The following is a 19,967-nucleotide window of genomic DNA, read 5'->3' as shown; positions in this document are numbered from 1 at the left end:
TGGAATTTATGCTGTTCAGAGCCGTACTTAAAATAAATAGTCCAACCTATTCCCTGGTTTAATGAAGCACATTCTGAAATGAACACATTTACTCAGAAAGCTGTCTAAACACTCACAGGCAGGCCCCACCATCCACTTCCAGGTATGGAAAAAAGTTGGACTGCATTAGACAATTGTGTCGCAGTAAAACAAAAGCACTAGCCCCATTTTTATAGACACTGGGTAGAAATAGCTAATGCAAGTACTTCCTCAGCATCTCAGTAAGATCAAATGACTGAAGAGAGACAGGTATGGCTTGGTGCTGTAGGACTGCACCTTCATGTATGTACAGCACATGTATCCTTCAAAGCCCAACATCCCATTTTTATGTAAATATTATTCAGAGGCAGATTCTTCTGGTGCCAGCTCTTGAAATCAATCCTCTGTATGCGTCAAAGTCAGACATCAGATCAAATTCCTATCTTGAGTGGGAAAAAAATCAGGATTCCATCTTTAAAATTATTCTAATACAAGAAATTTTGTAAGCAAAAAGAGCTACTTATCTTTCTGACAGTGGTGTGTTGCCATCTACTGTCCGTACTGATTTGTGCATCTAAGACCCCATCTGATGCTACCTAAAGATCGTAGGAATTGCTTTTTTCTCCATACGGGATTTTGAAAGGCATCATGCCTGGTGGAACTTACTACAACCCCTACACTTTCAGAGTTTTCCAGACGAAGAACTACATCAATTGAATGAACAAACAGTCCATTTCTTGCCAGACTGTCTGGTCCTCACCTTATTTTGATGAATGAATGTTGCTTCTGAGCAGAACATCAAGAACTAAGCAGACTACTAATACATCTTACCTCCAGCACTTACACATGATTCCAAATCATACATCCCTCTCCCCTCCTAGGAAACAAAATCCCAGACCCACACTCTGGTCCCACACTGCTTACCAGACAGTTCCCGATTGCAATGCAGAAGCTAGCGTTAATGCTCTGTCCAGATTCTTTGTGAACACTGCAGCCGTAAGTCCATACTCAGTATTGTTGGCTCTTCTTATGACCTCTTCTATACTCTTGAACTTCATAATTGGCTGAACTGGCCCAAAAATCTGCGCATATCAATTAAACATTAGTACCGGAAAGCCTTTGCTAATCATGGTAATTTTGAAGGAATCAGAATCAGATGCTTTGTTTGGATACTATATTTAAAATGTTATATCCTAGCCTTCCAGAAGTCACGGATAGAGCCTCTTAAAAACTACTCATTAAACTGACTTCAAAGGAAGTACAGTGATGTGCTATAGTAGTTAATATATGCTAAGATCCAACAACTAACGGATCATCTATAACAATCAAAATAAGCAGAGTTAGATCTGGACAAGTTTCAAATGATTCATGCTTACTCCATTTATGACTCTCCTTTTGAACTCGGAAGTTGAGTATACTCAAGAAGTAATTAATATATTTCAAAGATGGCAAGTTTTCTTCCTTAACTCTGACTTTGTCATTGTACGCAGTTTATTTGCATGCAGCGCATGTACCACATACGTGTTTGACCACAAACTTGGCTTCCCAGGTTGCCAATATAAAGGCAGCTGGCACACGCAATACTTCTCAGCTTCTGGGATGGAGTCTCTCATCAAGTACAGTATGAAAGGTGTGGCCCTTTTCTGGCCTGCATGGTCTTGCAGTACAATAAACCCCCACCGAAGCTGAGATACAGTCTCGCTTGTGCCACCCTGAGGGCCCGGCTAAGCAGTTTGCCTGGCCTTTAGGCTCATACAAGTGTTTCTAAATTTCTTCATTTTGGGAGATCCAGGTACTTAACTGGAGCTTTGATCCGAGGCAAAGGATGAACGTGCGTTTGCAACAAAACTGCAAATGAATGAAACTGGATAAGCTTCATGATTCATGACTTGGGATTTGGAGTCAGTTCATTAAAAAAAGGCCTGTCATGGGATTTTCAGCTCTTATTCCCTCTATTTTTAGAATGTAACTCATATCCAGACTGACTGATATCTTTCCCAGGTTCCTTAGAGATTCTGTGGCAGATCTGAGACATCTAAACATTTTGCCAGGAGTGAACAGTAAGCAGCCCCATAAAAAGCACTAAGCTAAACTATAAAATACAAGTGCCAGTTAGACTTTGGCAACTACTTATTTTCCATTGGGGAACATGATGAAAAGTAGAATAACTTCTATTTCAAAGGAATATCACAGGATCTAATCACATGCAGCTTGTTCAATTTTTCTGCATATGAATAATGAAAGCCAGAGTATTAGATCTGCGCTTTGCTGGCTTTGACCATGTTTTCATATCGGAAAAAAATGGTCAGCCTCAGGGGATTTCACCATGAGAATGGAATCTGGGATTATTTCAGATGCTAAGGCTACTTGAGAAAAGTTCTTCAGTGGCAGTATAGTAGGGCCATTCCTTCCCTCCTCACCAGCTTCAGGTCCTAGAGTTCTTGTCCCACCTTTCTGCAATAAAGCAACTCCTTTTTTACAAAGGAGTGGAGCAAGAACACACATTATACTGTCCTCTGTCACTTTGAATCAGCATGTAGCACAGCTGAGCAATTTCAAGTCCACTCAGTAGGAGGTGCATAAGAGCACATGGCATGCACAACCATCCGTCTGCGTAGAGTGGGAGAGCTTAACTCTGTCTTCAGAAAACCTTCAAACTTCAGGGCAAAGAATACGTAGAATTGCTCCAGCCTGCTACAGTTTCAGTTATTTTTATTCAGTTATTTATATTTAAAATCAAGGATTCAGACAGAAATCCCTCCATCACCACTATTTCTTATTCAGAAGCAGCATTTATAGCAGCTGTATCTAGGCGAGGCATGTGCTTGTATTTTGCATTACATAAAGTTCTCCTGAAATGAGACCCAAAAGCTTTAGGGTAGTATTATCTACTATGTTTTTATCTGGGTTTGTTATTGTCCAGTGAGTACACTCACAGGGCTACTTCCCTTTTGGAAAACCAAACAAAATGAAGGAAAGCAGCAAGGCATTAGAAAGGGCTGGCAAACAGACACCTATTAATTGCACAAAAATTGCTGCTAAAACACTTTGACAGTCTTTTTGCCTGTTCTGCTCCCCTCCTTCTCCTCTCACAATTCCGTGCCGCGGGCACACACACTCCAAATCGAAGCTGACCTTGCAGATACTTCATTAGTAGAATGGATTTCAGCATTAGGCAGTTGTTAGGACACTGAAATAAGTGAAATAAGTGAAATTTCTATTCTCCTCTCAGGTTTTCACTTCAAACCATGACCATATCTCTTTTCTTTCCCATTTACAGTAGTAAATGCATATAAAGGTTCAGGTGACTTGTACTGTACCTCTTCTTTGGCAATACGCATGTTGTCAGTGACCTCCGAAAACACAGTGGGTTTTATAAACAGGCCTCTGTCTTCAATGGCAAGACCCCCACACTCCAGCTTAGCCCCTTCCTTCTTCCCACTTTCTATCAGCTCCAGGATTTTATCAAACTGTTTTTGGTCAATCTGTCAGACACAAAAAGAAAAGAAACAGACAGCAGCGCCTTTATTATCACTGTTCCAGAGACCGGAGTCATGGTATGTGGCCCAGGGGCACATTGGCAGGGCACTGTCAGACCAGGTAAGTTTACATCTCATTCTATGACGCTGCAGTCAGGCAATAAGCAGGCTGAAAGACAGGACATGAGCATAGCCCTGAGCCACAGAAAACAGAAGGTGAAGCTAATGTGATAGTTTAATCTGATCTAGTAGTTTGCTGCCACATGGAGGGGGTCTCCCGCTTCCCCTTCCTCCACATCCCAGACATGCACTCCCGTGGCTCACCTCACTCCAGCTCTGGGACTTACTGACCTTCTCCATGCACTGATTTAGCTCAGCAGCACCATGAGAACAGCCTGAGATGGGGTTTGCTGGGCTAGCAACCTCAGTCAGCTCAGCAAGGGATCTGACCAGCAACAGAATCAGTGCAAGGGAGGGAGAATCGGGGTATATAAACTATTAAGTCGACTTTGCTGTAATGTGCAGCTTCACCCACAGCTATCTGTCCCCAGCTGGAAGAACCCAGCGAGCTCTGCCTCCATCTCTTTCCACACACGCACGCTATATGAACAGCCTCAGAAATAAGCCCTATTAGTGGGGTGACTTCAGAACTGCACTGAAGCCGTACTTTTAAAATCAGAATCACCTTTCACGGATCTTAGAAACTAGTATCATCCCAGCATTTTTTGGTTCTCTGGACTGGGAGCCATCTCCTCACTTTTAACTACCAACCTTGTCTAACTCCTCCCCACCCACACCTAAATATGCAGTAATCTCAAATAGCGAGTACTGTTGTGTTACTAGCCTTTAAACTAGGGGTTTCAGTCAAGGTGGGGAAAGGCCAGTCCAGTTACAGGACACTGAAGTGGCACAGCTGTGCAGCCCTGCACCAGGACTTGGAGGAGACAAGACGGACTCCAAAAGCACAGTGGGTCATGTGCTGGGAAGAGGTGCAGAAGCCCACAGCACTTCTGATCAGTACTGATCCTTCTTTTGTGCTCCAAGTGCAGCAGTGCACTGCAGGTACTGTCAGGTTTCAAACAAACAGATGTGGCTATTCGCATGATGCATAATTAAGCAATGAAACACCTCATCACAGCACGGTGCAGATGGTAAAAGACTTACGGAGATGCTTAAAAAAAGTAAAACGAACAAAAAACTCAAAAAATTAATTGAGGTGATTAAATAAAAGACTCCACCCACTGGTTCAAGGTGCCCTGGCACACTGGGATGTTATTCGGAATGCCAGGTATCTCCAGATGCTTGTACTGGTTCAATATCCCTCCCTAGGCATCTGTTTTTATTTCACCAGGGCCAGTTGCCAGTTGGGACTGTTTACATGGAGTGTTCCACACTCGACTCCTCCAGATTACAGACTATATCCTGTCCCTAGTTAATCCTGGCCACACGCAATCCAAGTTTTCATGCTTTTAGACAAATATCAAAGCTTCAGGAGGGTGTCCTTGAGGTACTTCTGGTACACAGCAAAAACAGAGAACAGCACATCTCCTGCCACACAGATGTGCGTATCACATGCACTGTGGACAGCTTGTACTAAGTGCTCACGTTCTCTCGTGTTAAGATGCTACCCAAGAAAACACTTGATACATGCTACTGCACGAGGAAATGTGTGCCCTCATGTAGGATACAGAGTGTCACATAGTAAGTTTGGCAGGTGTCACACATATTGTCTATTTGTCTGGTTGCTTAGTTGCCAAATGTAAATAATTTGAAAATATCTGCAAGTGCTTTCCATCCTGGCATGTCTGTGATCCAGACCAATCCAGTTCATCCACTTCACATCACAGAAAACAAAACAAGGATATTTATACAGCTGTAACTTGTTGCAAGGCAAACTATAGTTAGATGAAAAGACACTGGGGAAAGAAAACATTTGTAAAAATGACATGTAAGGGTGGAACTGTTTGTCATTGTAACTAGAGCTTGCAATGCTTGTTTAAATTCTGTCCCCTACTCCACTATTATTTATGGTTCGAGCATTCACTTCTATTAAAAACACATGATCTGGTAGAGCAAATTCTACTATTTGTCCATCTGATTCAAAAGAGAAGGCGGCTTCTAAGGATCACTGCAATGCTGAAAATCTGAGAACCCCCAAATCTTTATGTCTTGCTTCATTTAAGTCAAGACTGCAAGGAGCAGTTTTTCCTTTTCCAAACCCAGCATTTGTAACCCTACAGAATAACCCCACAACTGTGTCCAACAGACTCTTGGACACAGGCTCTTTCTACTTACGTATTTTACTTTCACGCTTTAATCCTAAAGTACACAAATGTCTACAGTCTAAGGAAAATATTCACCATCTTAAAAATCAAACAATAGGTTTTGGGCTGAATAACTACCGGCTAGCAAGTGCCACGAGGCAGCCTTAGTGCTTATTTTATTCCTGTAGGCCAGGTCTTCTAGTCTACAAATCCCAGAATTTGGGGTTCTACAATAACAAAACTAGTCTAGTCTTGTTCTAATCTAATCCCTATTCTAGTCCACCAGGACGTTAGTCTCATCTAATGCAGTCTGCTGTTCACAATTGTTCACAATGCACTGGTTAACCAGTTTGCCATCTGTGCAGATTTACTTTATTCCTTCCTGTGATACAGCTCACAGGAATCCAAAGCTAAAAAATGCCCTTGGTCTGCAGTTGAGGTTGGCACTCTACTCAAACAGTCCTGATCACCCCCTCAGGTTTCTTGTGGAGTCCTTTGAATTCCAGCCAGCCAACAGAGTCAGACACATGTGAGTTTTGGAGAAGTCTCATCAGAAGTTTGCCTCATTTCTGTTTAAATTCAATACTGTTTAAATTTGACCTAATTTTGATCGGAGCAGTGCAGTTTATATCAGCATAACCCAATACTGCAGGTGACACAGTCTTTTCCCCACACCCATGCCATAAGCATCCGTGCCAGTGCACAGTAATCCATATCAGGGAACTGACCTGAGTAAAACCTTTCTTCCTCACTTCCAAAAAGACTGGATTAGACCTGAATCAGCCAGTTCCCCAATCTAGTTCATAGGTGCAGTGCAATATAGGAACAAACAGCTGCACACAGGACCACTTTTCCAGGACTAGCTTACGTCAACTTTAAGTTCTTGTGGAACAGTATTGTCTGTCACCCCATGCTGTCCTGCACCAGGTTGTCTCAGCAGCTACTTAGGGCACTATGCTCAGCCATGGTGCGGCTTGGTTTCACGGAGCACTAGCTCAAAGTCTAGACTGCAGAGGCTCTCCTATTTTACACTTTCTGAACTCTGTGTAAGTTGCAGGTCCTGTTGTCTGGCTACAAGCACTTGGAGCTGATGTAGGACCAAAAAGATCATGGGCTACAACCACTGTCAGCCTAAGGGCTGGCTCCAACTCCTTCCCACTGTTGGCTTCTAAGCCAGTGATCATCCCAGAACGGGGTGTACACAGCAGCATGTGGCCATTTTTGTAATGCTGTTGTGTCTGTTCACCCTGACCCACACAGGAGAATGAAAGCAACAACCTGGATCTGAAGCAACTGAGGCCTGACAGGGAGAGATGAAGGAGAAGAGGAAGACAGATTATTTTTCCTGGTGATTTTTCCCTTATCCATCGGTTCAAGATAAAAAAAACTCTCACAGCAGAGCAGGTTACTTCAGGAACAGAGGAAAAATTTGATCTGGAAGCTTCATATTTGAACAGTAACTTGTGGGCAGGTGTGAATCTTTGCTACTTTTGAAGGTATTTTAAGCCCTTGTGACACTACATCATTTCTCTCTTCTGCTTGAATTTCTACGTGTTGCATCTTACAGCATAGGCTCCAGAGAGCGAGCAACCATAGCTGCAGAGGAAGTGGTTGTTCCTTTGCACTGGCAGCCACGTGAAAGCTTTGAGATTAACAGTTTCCTCCCACTCTCTCAACACCTTCCCATCTTGGGCTTGACAGTTGCATGCACAGTTCAGGTGTGTGTGGGTGTGCCATCTCTCCCAGCTACAAGTGTAACAGGTAAGCCAGAACAGGGAAAGAGGACAGATGGGCCATATTTAAAACCTGACCAGATGCTGCTATTTCAACTTACTGTTACCCTTAATTATAGCTCTGTATGCAAAGAGTCTCCCTTAAGCCACAGCAGTGATACCAGAGGATGCTGCTCTGCCATAGTGCTCACTGGGAAGTGCTCTGACAGCCTGGCAAGAGCTGGGAGCATGGATGAACTGAAATAAGCAGCCCAGTTCTACATGTTCTGCTCACTGCAGTGTTTCACCCTTTAAAACCTCACAACTACTCCCTATGATTTCAGGGGCTGTTCTCATGAAATCAATGACCTCTGTCAGAGCAGCCAGGTGAACATGGTCCTGACGGGACTAACTATAAATGCAGCTCACTTACTGCTACTGCTGGATAAGGTTTAGGATGATGTTATATTAAAAAAAAAACCAAACCCAAAAAGCAAATAACAAACAAACCTGAAAAGCTGACAGCCCTTAACAGAAGGTAAAAGAAGACCTTGAAACGGTTTGAGCGTCAGCTCATCTCTGCTGAAACAAGTTCCAGCATGGGATTATTTTCCTAAGACTGCTGAGCAGTTTGAAATCTCTTTCTAGGCAAGTTACAGGGATAGATGTCGCCCCAGCATGAACAGGGGATGTACATCATCTCATTCCCCATGCAATGAGGTTTTGCCATGCATGAATCGTGTAAATGGGCCTAGATCCAGATAAGGGGAGGCAGATGTCCTCACAGCCATCCCTTGTCTGAGAGATCCTATATAGCATCACGGAAGAAAAACTCACAATGTAGTATTGAGAACAGGAGGCCTAGGCTATAGATTTCTGGGATTCCCCCTTTATTTTTGGTAGCAAACAGTGGCCCTGTTAGAACATCTGACCCAAGGATCCTCCTCCTCCAGAGGTCTCCACCACAGCTCAGATTGCTTTGGAAGGAAAAAATAAGAGGAAGGCTCTGGAAGCATTGACGAGGCTGGTCATGACAGCAGCTTGGCATGGTTCTTCCTCCTAATTCAGCTGAAACTTCTCCAAAGGATGAGAAAGGGAGCAGAGGAAGAGAGGGAAAGTGGGGACTCAGGAGTCCCTGGGCTCTAACTGCTTGTCATCACCAACACAGCCAAGTAGCTGAATGGCCGTTTCCACAGCTGCACTCTTCTGTGCATTACTATTGCTCGCTGCAACATGCTTTGTATTACTGTACCAGGGAGACAGCCCCTTCCATAAAGCTGGATAAGAAGTGAATTAAATACATTTGTGTTTAAAAAAATTACAACATAACATTTCAACAGTCGTGATTAATTGATATTTAAAATAGAGAGAAAAATAAAGCCATGATACATTACTCACCCCTCGGCACTTCTGCTGGGACCATATTCGTAAGGATAATATTTACACAAGGAAAATTAAATACAAACACAACCAAAAACCAAACAACAACTCTTCTCAGGCGCACAGTTACCTGGGGCCCTTGTTCAGTTCTGGCATCAAAGGGGTCTCCAACGAGTCGCTTCTTGGCATATTCCACGCTACGCTTGACAAACTCCGGATATATCTGCTCCTCCACAAACACTCGTGAGGCAGCCGTGCAGCACTGCCCTTGATTGAAGAACACGCCTTGATGGGCACATTCCACTGCCAAGTCCACTGCAACATGGCCCAGGAGGGAAAAGTGTTACCACATGCATAGTTTCAGCCTTCCAGTGTTTCCAGACTTGTTTTTTCCTTTCTTTTTTGAAAGCCTCCTTACAAAATGCTGACAACGGTCCACACCCATTGAAGGCACTCACAAGGCCTCATACTGCCCCCAAACCAGATCTCTTATTATTTCCACCTCCCTTCCTGCCTTTTGTCTCAAGGTCTGGTTTGCCATAGCTCCTGATATTTTCTTCCACAAGGACTCACTGAGGGCAGTAACCAGTTTTTCTTGCTGTGGGAATTCAGATGTGGATTCCTAGATACCATGCATTGGTTCCTGAAGACTAGTTTCAGTAGTGATTGTTTAGAAAGCAGTGTGCCTTTCCTTGGACTATGTGAGCAATGCTCACTATTATCAGATGGCACAAATACCTCTGGCTTTCAACCTCTGCTGTACTGTGCAGGAAAGTGGAGAGTGTTTTCCCCAAGCCAAATGGGATTTTCCAACCACTTTGGTGGTCACAGGTTACACATATCTCCTAGCACTACTCACTAATGCAACAAAGTCACAACGGAACATGCAAAATGAGTCCTGCAGACCCCCAGGATAGAGGTGAAGGCTGGATTAGATCAGGTCTTACGAAACTCTCCTGTCATAGCAATGCCTGCAGAGGGGCTGCATTTTAGAAAACTGCTTTCCCCACTGCTTGGCTCAAGCTCTGCAGTACTGCCAACCAAAAAGAAAGCACTACAACAGCAGAAATGCACAAATGCAAGATTTATCTGCAACTGCAGCCATCCCTAGGGAAGGCAATGGTATAAAGGTCTGCTCATTTGCCGTGGAAATGGTCCCTGTGCTGGGCGAGAGCTCCAGCAAAGCAGAACTGCATCCTGCTCTGGGACAGAGGTTTCCTCCAGCCTTTGTGGTGGATACAGTGGCAAACACTAGCCCTGCTAGCTGCCAAAGGGCAGCAGAGACAGACAAAAAGCACCACACTCATAGTGCCTTACAGCAAATAAACACAGCAGCCAATACTTACAGTCTGCATCTGCACACACAATGCAGGGGTTTTTCCCTCCAAGCTCTAATGTCACCCTTTTGAGGTTGCTTTTAGAAGCAGCTTCCTTGATCAGTTTTCCAACCTGTAGCATTGAGACACAAAGAGGACATGAGCTGTTTCCCCTGAAAGTCTTAACTCAGAGTGTCAAGTGTGATGCTAACAAGGGTAGAAGAGCCTGGTGGGTGGCTGAAGCAGGTAGAAGTCAGAGATAGCACTCTTAAATGGTTTGAGTTTCCTCCTGCTGTGATGTGTTGGGTCAAAACCAGCCCCAGAATTAATGTTTGGTTTAGGTAGATCTGAAAGGGTGGGCTATATGGGAGAGCTACAGGAACTGCATGCTGAAGTTATCTGCTACCCACAGCTACAGAACAAGGCATTTCCCACCCAGTACAAGCTAGTGAGCAACACTGGCAATCAATGGGGCTCCAAGGTTTATGAGTTTTAGTTTTAAAAATTGGGAATTCAACTTCTTAGAGTAGATCTTGCCAAGGCAATGGTAACAACTCACTGTTCCTATCTGTTACCACTCCCATACCAGAAAGCCATGCAGAGATTTTGACATTTAGGAGAAAACTACTTCTTTCTGACAGTTTAGGCTGAGCTGCTCCACACACAAGAGTAGCTGAGAAATGTTCCTTCCAAGGTAATACCTGAGGATGTCAACAGACAAACTCTGGCTAGCTCTGCTGTGGCACTTTCTGCCCAGGAACCTGCTCTGACCATCTGGTGGAATTTATCTGGCCACCCTCTCCTGAAGGGAAGGATTTACTCTGCTTCCAGAATTTAATCAAAGTAATGTCAAACTAAGCTTTTTTTTCCCCCAGAAAAATTCTTTAATTTCAAATGTTCTCCCCAAATTCTGACTGACTGTGCTATTTCTTTTTTATACTGGTAACACCAAAACAGCAATTTCTCTTTCCATTTTAAAAAATGGAATTCCTCACAAGAAGAGCATAAATCAAGCATCAGAATCATTTAGTAATCCAATTTTGTTAGAAACAGTACGAGTTAAAACTATTCAGGAGCTTCAATTGTTAAAGCAGGGTTTTTTTTAAGTGTGACCTTATATTTGAATTGTCTCATTTTGTAACTGGTTTTCTTGTATTTTACCTTTGCTCATGGCAATCTTAACTTCATTTCTGCCTAAAATACTGTTGCCCTGGAGTGGAGCTGTGAGCAAGGAAAGCATGGGGCAGCTGGCTGGCAGTTATAGGTCTGCATTTCTCATGGTTTGCCTTTGTAACTTGAGCAAGACTCCTGAACCTAGCAGTACAGATCACCTCTCGTCGCTCAGCAGCCTAGTCCTAGAGACAGCAGAAATAAGTGATGCATCGTGCTGCAGATACACATAGCTTCGCAAGAGGCATTACTACAAGCTAGCTGGCCGAAGAGGAGTAAGTTAATAAACTAAGGGAAAGGAAGAAATCTAGATGGGAAAATTCTCATGGAGTTTAAGATCAGTATTTCCAGGCTGGCACTGAGCCCAAGCTCGGGCTTAAAAACTAAGTCAAAATGTATTTTGAATTAGCTTCACTTCCTGGCTCAGAAACAGTAGCATTATGCTGCAAATACTGCAGAGATTCAGCTGAACTCACAGATGGGTGGAGGGGGAAGAAAACACTTCTAAATTACACACGCATTAGCAAAGAATCTGTCTCCCTCGGTGTTTCCTGCACACCCATGGATTAGGAAGACAAGCACAGTGTCTATAGGAGTTTTTTGCCTACAGGCTCCAGCAGCTGAGATTTTCCTTCTGCCCCTAATCCACCGGATACTCCTTTTTCATTAAAAACCCAAACAGATCCATGTGGGCTGGATGAGTCTATAAGCTCTATTGTTTTCACACAGCCAGCATCTCATCTGGGCTAAAAGTTTCTGATCTAGGATTTGGAGAGAAGCATGTAACTGGGTAAAGTCCTAGATTAGACCAACTATCAAGAGAGTAAAAGCTCATTGTGAACTTTTACTTTATTGCGTTCGTGTTTGTTCCCATGATCCCTATACAGAAACGGAGGCTTAACACACCTTCTCCTATGGGATAAGCAAAGCAGTTAGCATGGACACAAAGCCACTAGATGGTACTGTTGTTAAATTCAGCAGCTTTTGAGTGTTCAGTGAGTTACCTTTACCGACCAAGAATACCATTCAAGGTAGTTTGTCATCATTATGCAATTAGATTACACTCTGCAATTATGGGGATAGGTATAAGAATGGATGAATTTGGCAAATGCTCAACAAGAATAATGTTACTTAAGGAAATAAAAGTGAAGAGACTCTATTTGCCTCAACTGCATCCATTGGTGTCAGCATTTCCATTCTTTGGACACTGCCCCTCTTCAGGGGGTGCGTATATATTGCAAGAAAAATCTAGAGCAGTGAGTGGAAAAACATTCACATTTCTAAGCAAGCTTTTGTTTGAGGATTTGCAGCAGTGATTACTGGAGACAAATTTGTCTGCATGCCACAGCTGTGCTCAATTCCGTGGACTAGGCCAAGCCATGCGCTCCTCTCCCCCATGTAGGTACACAAGAGGACGGCTGTAGGTGTCTGATAGTGCAGAGATCTCGCTTCCACCCCTCTCCTAAGCAAGGCTGCTGTAGTTATTTACAGGAAAAAACTGAATAGAAGGTGTCTTACTGTGCAGGTCTCAAAAGAAGCTCAAATGTTAATCCCATCCACGTCAGCAGAGGAAGCCTCGGGCACGGGGCCATGTTTTTATTTAAGTCCTAGTTCCTCAGAGGTAACTAAAGCCAAGGAAGAATTGTTCAGGGCTCTGACTGACATGTTTTCCAGTTGCACATGCTTGCAGGGCAGGACTGGCAGGCAAACTTGCCCAGAAGCTCCATCAGGTCAATGACATGATGTTAAGTCACTGCCAGCCTCTCCTGTAGAGTGTCTTACCTTATGTCAGAGCATCTATTACATACAGTTCTTACAGAAATGTGGCGGTTTGGCAAAACCCAGTGTTCAGAGATGTGGGATTATCACACGCACAAGGACCTGAATTAGACAAATCCCAAACACTTCTGAGAAATCCTGTCACATGGAATGTGACGGAAAACGGTGTTGGCTACACAGAAATCACTGACATTTCATTGGTCCAGTCTTACGTGGATGACAGTTTTAGAAGAGAATGCAAAGAGGAACAGCAGGTGTTTTATGCGAAATCCATCACCTACCTTTGTTGATCCAGTAAAAGCAATTTTATCAATGCTGTGATGGGTAGAAATAGCAGCTCCAGCTGTGGGGCCGTAGCCTGGCACAATGTTCACCACACCTGGAGGGAAACCCACCTAAAACAGAGGTTAAATACAGCTCTGTAGAAAGAGATTTTGAGCACTCTGGACCTGATCTGCACTCCTGAGAGTGCAGTTCAGTTCTCAGGAAGCTTGAATTAGTTGCACTATATTCCTCGCAATTAAGAACTGCAAGTTGCAGACAAGGAGCCCATACCAGATACATCACTGTTTTCCAGACTTTCCAGTAACATGGCTGTGTGCTACCAGCTGGAGTAGACGTGGGTGAAAGTAACAGCCATGCTTAGGAAATGCCAAGTTTCAGTAAGAATTCTTGGAGGAGTCCCAGTTTCAAGTCAAAAGAGAGTGAGTCTTTTGGCCAAACTTGGCCCCCAGCTACTGCTGTGCAGCTGGAGCCAAGGGGTAACTGAATGAAAGTTTGTTTTGAACAAAGGTTGACATTTGTGGTTCTTCAGAGGTCAGAAGGATTAAGAAGTCAGTAAAAACTCACTAGATGATGGGGCTAATAAAACAGGAATACAAGAGCAGATGGTAACAGACTTATGCCAGTTTCCACCACATCTACAACCTAGATTAGCCAACTAGTAATTTTGCCAAAAGAGACAAATGGCAAAACTTTAGGTGAAATTCTAGTGCCAGGAGAAGTGCGGGACTTACTGGTCTGTTTTTACTTCCTGAAACAAGAGTTTCAAGGATTATGCTCTTCTAGGTTAGCCCTCCCCTACTACTGATTGCACAAGGTTGTTTTCTCTGCAATTTCTAACAATGGAATTGCAGGATATTAAACGTTCACTTCATTTCTTGTGGCTTTTTAATATAAAATCTCAATAAATGCAAAGCTCCTTCCTAATCAGAAAAAATGGAAGTAATTGCTCATGTGCTATCTTGCAAAAAATTATCTTGTAAGATTTTTTTTTCCTATTTTTTCTTTTCATAAATTGGAAGGGCAGTCTGATTTCTTCTATGGATGTGACAATGATAAAAGTGAGTTTAATAGAGTTTGCATCTTGGCTAATGAGTTTTCAAGAAAATACTGCATGTCAAACTGTGCAAGTAATGGTGTTTGGAGTCAGCAGCAAAGCCACAAGGAAGCAAAAAATTGGTTCAGGTCATCCTGAGCCAAAAAGTTTTTTCTGTTTTTCAGCAAAAATGAAAGTCAAAACATTTTGGTTGGCCCAAAATTATTTCATTGAACCTAACACATAGCTCTGCTTGTGTGTTAACATCTTCCGCGTCCTTTTAAAGGTTAAAAAAAAAAAAGTTTAACTTATTCTTCTGAAAAACTGCAAAGAATTTAGCTAATTTTGGGTGGAGAAAGGAGCATCTTCAAATAAAATTATTCTGCTCTAATTACACTTCTGCCTTGAAGGACAACTGTGAGAAACAGGCAGCTTAGAATTTCACCAGAACTGAGTGTTTTTTGGGGGGGAATGCTATGCCTGTTTGGGGAGCTCTATGTCAGAGTGAAAAAAGCAGTGCTGTGGCAGGGCCAACTAGAAGTTATGAAAACTGCACCCTATGCTCACTCGTCCTGTGTCATCTTAGTAAGTCAATTAACTGCAGGAGATACTTAACTGGTAGTATTTTTGCACTGCCTTTCCTAACGGAGGAGCCCTAAGTGTCAATTATTAATGCATCCTTCTATTTTCTCCCAGGCTAAGCCAAGAACAGACAAAATCATCATTATCATTAGACTGAGCCTAACAAACAGACTTTTCCAGCTGAGAGGCAAAAGCATATCTACAATCCTTTTAGTTTTCCTCGCAATTAGTCACATACGTAGATATAGGAAGCTGACGTACTGACCAGTCCTGGAAGGTACTGTGCACCTCCCACCACCTCTGTATGATTAATAGATCCGAGGGCCCCTGAGATCCTACCTGACAAGCCCGAAACCAACATTTTGAAATCCCAACCTATGATCTTCCCTTTATGTCAGTATCAAGTTGGCTTTAAAGGCCAGACATAGCTAAATTGTTCTATGAACCGCAGAAACTATGAAGAATTGTTTCCCATGGCACTCTGTCGTGGTTGAATTATCCCACTTAAAAATGGTACAAACACAACACTGCTGTCTAATCACACTCTTTTTTGTCCCATTGTCGAATAAAACTGAGCTGTAGTCTTTCCCTCATTCGGGAGAGGGGAAGACAAGGCAGAAGAATAAAAGCACAATTTTTTCTCTCTGCTGCTTCCCGAGAAAGGAGAAAAACCTACAGGTTTTGTCATCTTTGCTACCTCCCAGCCAGCCACTGCCAGTCATGAAGGCCTTTGTAAGAAAAGGCTGAAGACAGAGGTTGTTCTCACTTTCCTCTGTGAGGCTTTAACATCTTTAAAACCTAAAAACTTGCACAGCCAATTCAAAATACAGTCTTGCTTACGACCTTAAAAGAACAGTACCTAGACAGGATGTTCAGATTTCCTTACCTCCTTGATCAGCGAGCCAATGTACAGCGACGTGAGAGGAGTTTGTTCAGCTGGCTTAATAACCAAAGTGTTTCCACAGCACAGCGCTGGTGCCATCTTCCAAACCAGCATTAGCAATGGGAAGTTCCACTGCAAGAACACAAAGCTGGTCAGATCAGCCCAGCACAGTCACCTGCTCACTTCCACACAGGATTTTCCCCACCTTCACACAGCTCAGGGAGAAAGAAGCAACTGGGAGGACAGCCACAAAGAGAAGCGTCTGCTTACAATACTGTGTTTGCTTGGACTACGGAGTATAACTTCCTTGATTTCCCCCTGAGATCCCAAATATTGCTGGCAGTCTTCAAGCTAATCCTGTAAGTTGGACAAACCTCTGCATGATGTGACCTCATTCTTTATAGGAGTTTGATCACACTTTGTATAGGATTTTGGCTGTTCACAGAAATTGTGTTGGAGGCAGTGTCCTGATGCATCATTTTGGTACAGCACCCTTATGTGGGGGAATTACAGGGTGCTGTAATCTCACTGAAACAGACTCATTTTTCTGTGTTAGGTATTGGCTGAGTAAGTTAGGAGTTATACAATATCATTCAATTCCAGGTTTATAACTAGGAAACTGCAGTGGGTTGTTCAGTCATGGAAATCCAGGGGAGGTCTTATACTCCCTTCAAATTGTAAATTGCTCCTTTCCAATTAGTTTTCTTATTTGGAATTAGGAACCAGTCCACATCAGTTTCCTCTGTGCTAATCTCTTTCATGGTCATGTGTATTTGTAGATCTTGGAGCCTAAGCAAGAAGTGGAAAATCTAGCTCACACTGAATCTCAGAAAGGTCATTTGGCAGCAGAAAGGATTTCTTCATTAAAAATAATTAATGCTGCTTTAGGGATGATGGAAGCAGGCCAACAGTAAGGGGACTTCTTGTCAAGACTCAAGCCAAGGGCCTTCAGCTATCAACAAAGAAGCCAAATATGTTAGGAATCCACAAATTCACACTTACAAATAAATTAGCAGTGTAGCTTTTAAGAGATGAGCTCTGTTCTAACCCAGCAGCCCGGAGACAAAGCAGAATTTAGTCTAATGTGCTATTCTTCAACTTGCCTCTCCCTCTCTCCCAGACCTGTTTCCTTTCGGTGATCTTCTCCAATGGCCAGATCCCATGATTTGCCCATTTGTCTTTTTCTCCTAAGCCTTCTTGAAGGCCTGACTTTGCAGCTTGAGCCATCTACATCTACACTACTTGTCTACACTTTCAGAGCATGACATAACTCCATTAGGAGCTTCCCATTGCAGAATGGCTGGTGAAAGTAACAGTAAAGGACTCCAGGGCTGCCTCACGACATCACCTTGGGATAAAGTTCAGTCATATGCTGCACTTTCTAAGAACTTCCCTTGCTAAGAACATTGGTTTAAATATAGTCAAGCCACAGGAAAAAGGGAAGACTGTTAATTGGTCTAGGGAGACATATGCAGAATAGTGACAGAATCTCCTTAAATGAAGTAGGAATATACAAACCCACAGACTGTTGGTGTTAGAGATCAAACTGGGAAAAAAATTGAAGGGGATTTGTTCTAAGTAAACGGAAGACAGATGTGGTTTTGTTGACCCCAATCATCTTTTTTACAAACACAGCATTGAACTTGAGTCAAATTTGGTTCTGTACTTTCTATTGTATTTATTGCTGATGTAGGGTCAACCTGAAATATTAGAAGTCCCACTATGTCCCCTTATAGTGGCCTTCCAACACATCCTACATGTAGGCTTTTAAAGGGATAGTTTCCAAAGCATTGCTGAGTGCCAAAGGTGGCTGAGTGTGACAGGGAGATACCTTTTAATTGGTGATCAATGTGAGGAACCTGATGTTTTGATCTTAAGTCATAAATTCTAGTTGCTCACGAGCAATCACATTGCTTGGTCAGCCAGAAAAGCTGTGCAGAAGTCATCAAGCTAAACGTCTGATAACTAGTATCGACCATCTCCCACTTTGCTTCACCCTGACATTGCTAAGTAGACCGTACCATCTTATCACTGGGGATATAAGCTCAGTCCTGCTGAAGGCAAAAGCAAAATTTCTCCAGGTATCTTTGGGAACTGGTCCAGACCTGGTGTTCCCAGGGTCCAGCAAATCCAATACCCCACATGCATTTCTTTCAGTCTCTTGTATAACCTTATCCCAAAGGTAAAAATCTTCTATGGACTCTTATTGATCCAAGTATCCAAACAGAGAGTCTTGGCACACCACCATTTGCCTCATGGCCTGTAGGATACCATGTTCAAAGCATTTTACAACCAGACAGGAACAAACTATGTCTCCCATGCAGCTGTAAAGTCTTCCTGGTTGTCTGTTTAAACGGAGCAAGCAACATACACTAAAACTGGCCGTATTCCAAGAACTAGCCCCACTGTCCCTTCAGCAGAGAATGAGACCTCAAGGAAAAGAAAACTCTGTTCAGTGAGATTTAATCACAGAAAGCTCAGAGAACAGCCAGGGGTTATTAATAATGGGTATGATTTAAAACTCAAAACTATGCATCAGCACTAGGCAGCAAAAAGCTAGCCCACGTAATGACAAGATGGTTGTCCCAGCAGTGCAAGAGTTCAGAGAGCTCTGACTGGTCTCTGGTGACTGGTGTCAGCCTTAGAGAGGAACAGAGCATCTGATTAGGAGACCCACCCTTCCATTGCAGAGGACTTTGTGTTGCCAAGAGCAATTGGCATGGGGGTAAAGCAAGAAACTACATCAGGCAACTGTGATGGGAGTTTCCTGCAGAACAGCTGTACTTAACTAGGAAGCAAATGGCTGCAGTGTAAGATGGGGAGTGCACATGTACTTCCTCCAGTTCTAAGGGTGATGCAGGGCACCATTGCTGCTACTTACTGGAGTTATAGCTCCACAGACACCCATCGGTTCATGCCTGGTGAAACAGACAAAATTTTCATCTGCAAGACAAAAAAATAAAAGAAGACAAAACAGTCAAAATCCTTGCTTCTACAGAAAGAGTGTAAGACAACTGCACACTAACAGGTTGGGGACAGAACTAAAACCATATTAGACAAAGAACCCTGTATCTGTTCATCTTAACTCATGCCTCTGGGACACCCCAGGCAGATGAAGATCTATTTGAGAATAGGTCTTGTGTTAGCTCAAAAGCCAAACACTGCTCACGGTCACAGTGGAGCCTTTTAAAACCAGGGGTTCAATTCCTTCTGCAAACTCCCCGTGTTGAGGCTAAGGGGAGGATAACTCCCTACCACACTGAAAAGCAAGCACAAATTTCATTCAGATTGTGCCTCATTGAAAGAAGCAAAGCACTTGTCTCCCTGAGGGGGAGAGTTTTTAAATCCATTTTGTATAGGAATCATATTCAGTGTAACAGGAATTGCACTTCTGGTAAGAAATCACAAAAAGATGAAACTCTGGGACTAAAGTAATACCATTCATCTTAAAATACTGCTATTACGCTTTCAAAGAGAAAGCAGGAAGGACATTTTCCTTACAAATTCATTCTTGCTGAAAACCTAGTTTCATTGGGAAGATCTGACAGAAAACACGAACATTTCTAATTACAGTTTTTGGAAGTGATCTCAAATCAGGACAACGAGCAGTGTCCAGGCAAGCAAAGCTTCACGTTACTCTGAATGAGGGTGACAGATCTCAGTTCATATGATTGACATTGCTCCCTTTGCTGCCTGCACAGACTGAACTAGTTCAGCACTTCAGAGCCCTTCCTCTGGTGACTAATTTTTGTCTGCAGTGCCTGTCCTTCATACAGCCTCAGTGATCACCCGCATGCAGGGACAAAACAGGCTGATTTTGAAAATACACCATATTGCTCATCGTGCCACATGGACATCCATTGCCTTAACTTGTTCTCCCCAAAACCATATTTGAACTTACACAGCTGAGCCAAAGTGTTCTCCCTGTCCCTGCCACAACAGTGCAGTGTGACTGCTCTGGCTCTGCAGCCTAGGAAACATTTTGAAAAACCTCTTTCAAGTGTCAGAAAACTTGACAGGGTCCCTCCAAGAGCTCAGTGCTTTGGCTCCTGAGAGGAGTCAACAT

At 43.1% G+C, this 19,967-nt stretch overlaps 1 protein-coding gene across 2 annotated transcripts in view; it reads right to left on the bottom strand.

Moving 5' to 3' along the window:
* Positions 1 to 19,967, bottom strand: part of ALDH1A3 (aldehyde dehydrogenase 1 family member A3) — a 34,801-nt gene that overhangs the window by 1,909 nt on the left and 12,925 nt on the right. Inside the window, exons 5-11 of one of the 2 annotated variants that reach the window (XM_050903116.1) lie at positions 18,783 to 18,844; positions 15,905 to 16,033; positions 13,400 to 13,513; positions 10,200 to 10,302; positions 8,984 to 9,168; positions 3,339 to 3,503; positions 943 to 1,100 (exon numbers count right to left, since the gene is read on the bottom strand). In XM_050903116.1, the coding sequence (XP_050759073.1) occupies positions 943 to 1,100; positions 3,339 to 3,503; positions 8,984 to 9,168; positions 10,200 to 10,302; positions 13,400 to 13,513; positions 15,905 to 16,033; positions 18,783 to 18,844 (916 nt within the window). The remainder of the gene's footprint in view (positions 1 to 942; positions 1,101 to 3,338; positions 3,504 to 8,983; positions 9,169 to 10,199; positions 10,303 to 13,399; positions 13,514 to 15,904; positions 16,034 to 18,782; positions 18,845 to 19,967) is intronic. The other variant, XM_050903117.1, reaches the window with a different exon arrangement.

Source organism: Gymnogyps californianus, chromosome 11 (assembly GCF_018139145.2).
Source record: "Gymnogyps californianus isolate 813 chromosome 11, ASM1813914v2, whole genome shotgun sequence".
In the NCBI taxonomy this organism is placed as follows: Eukaryota; Metazoa; Chordata; class Aves; order Accipitriformes; family Cathartidae; genus Gymnogyps; species Gymnogyps californianus.
The sequence above is the reverse complement of the archived record's forward strand: the minus strand, read 5'-3'. Positions and strand labels throughout refer to the sequence as shown.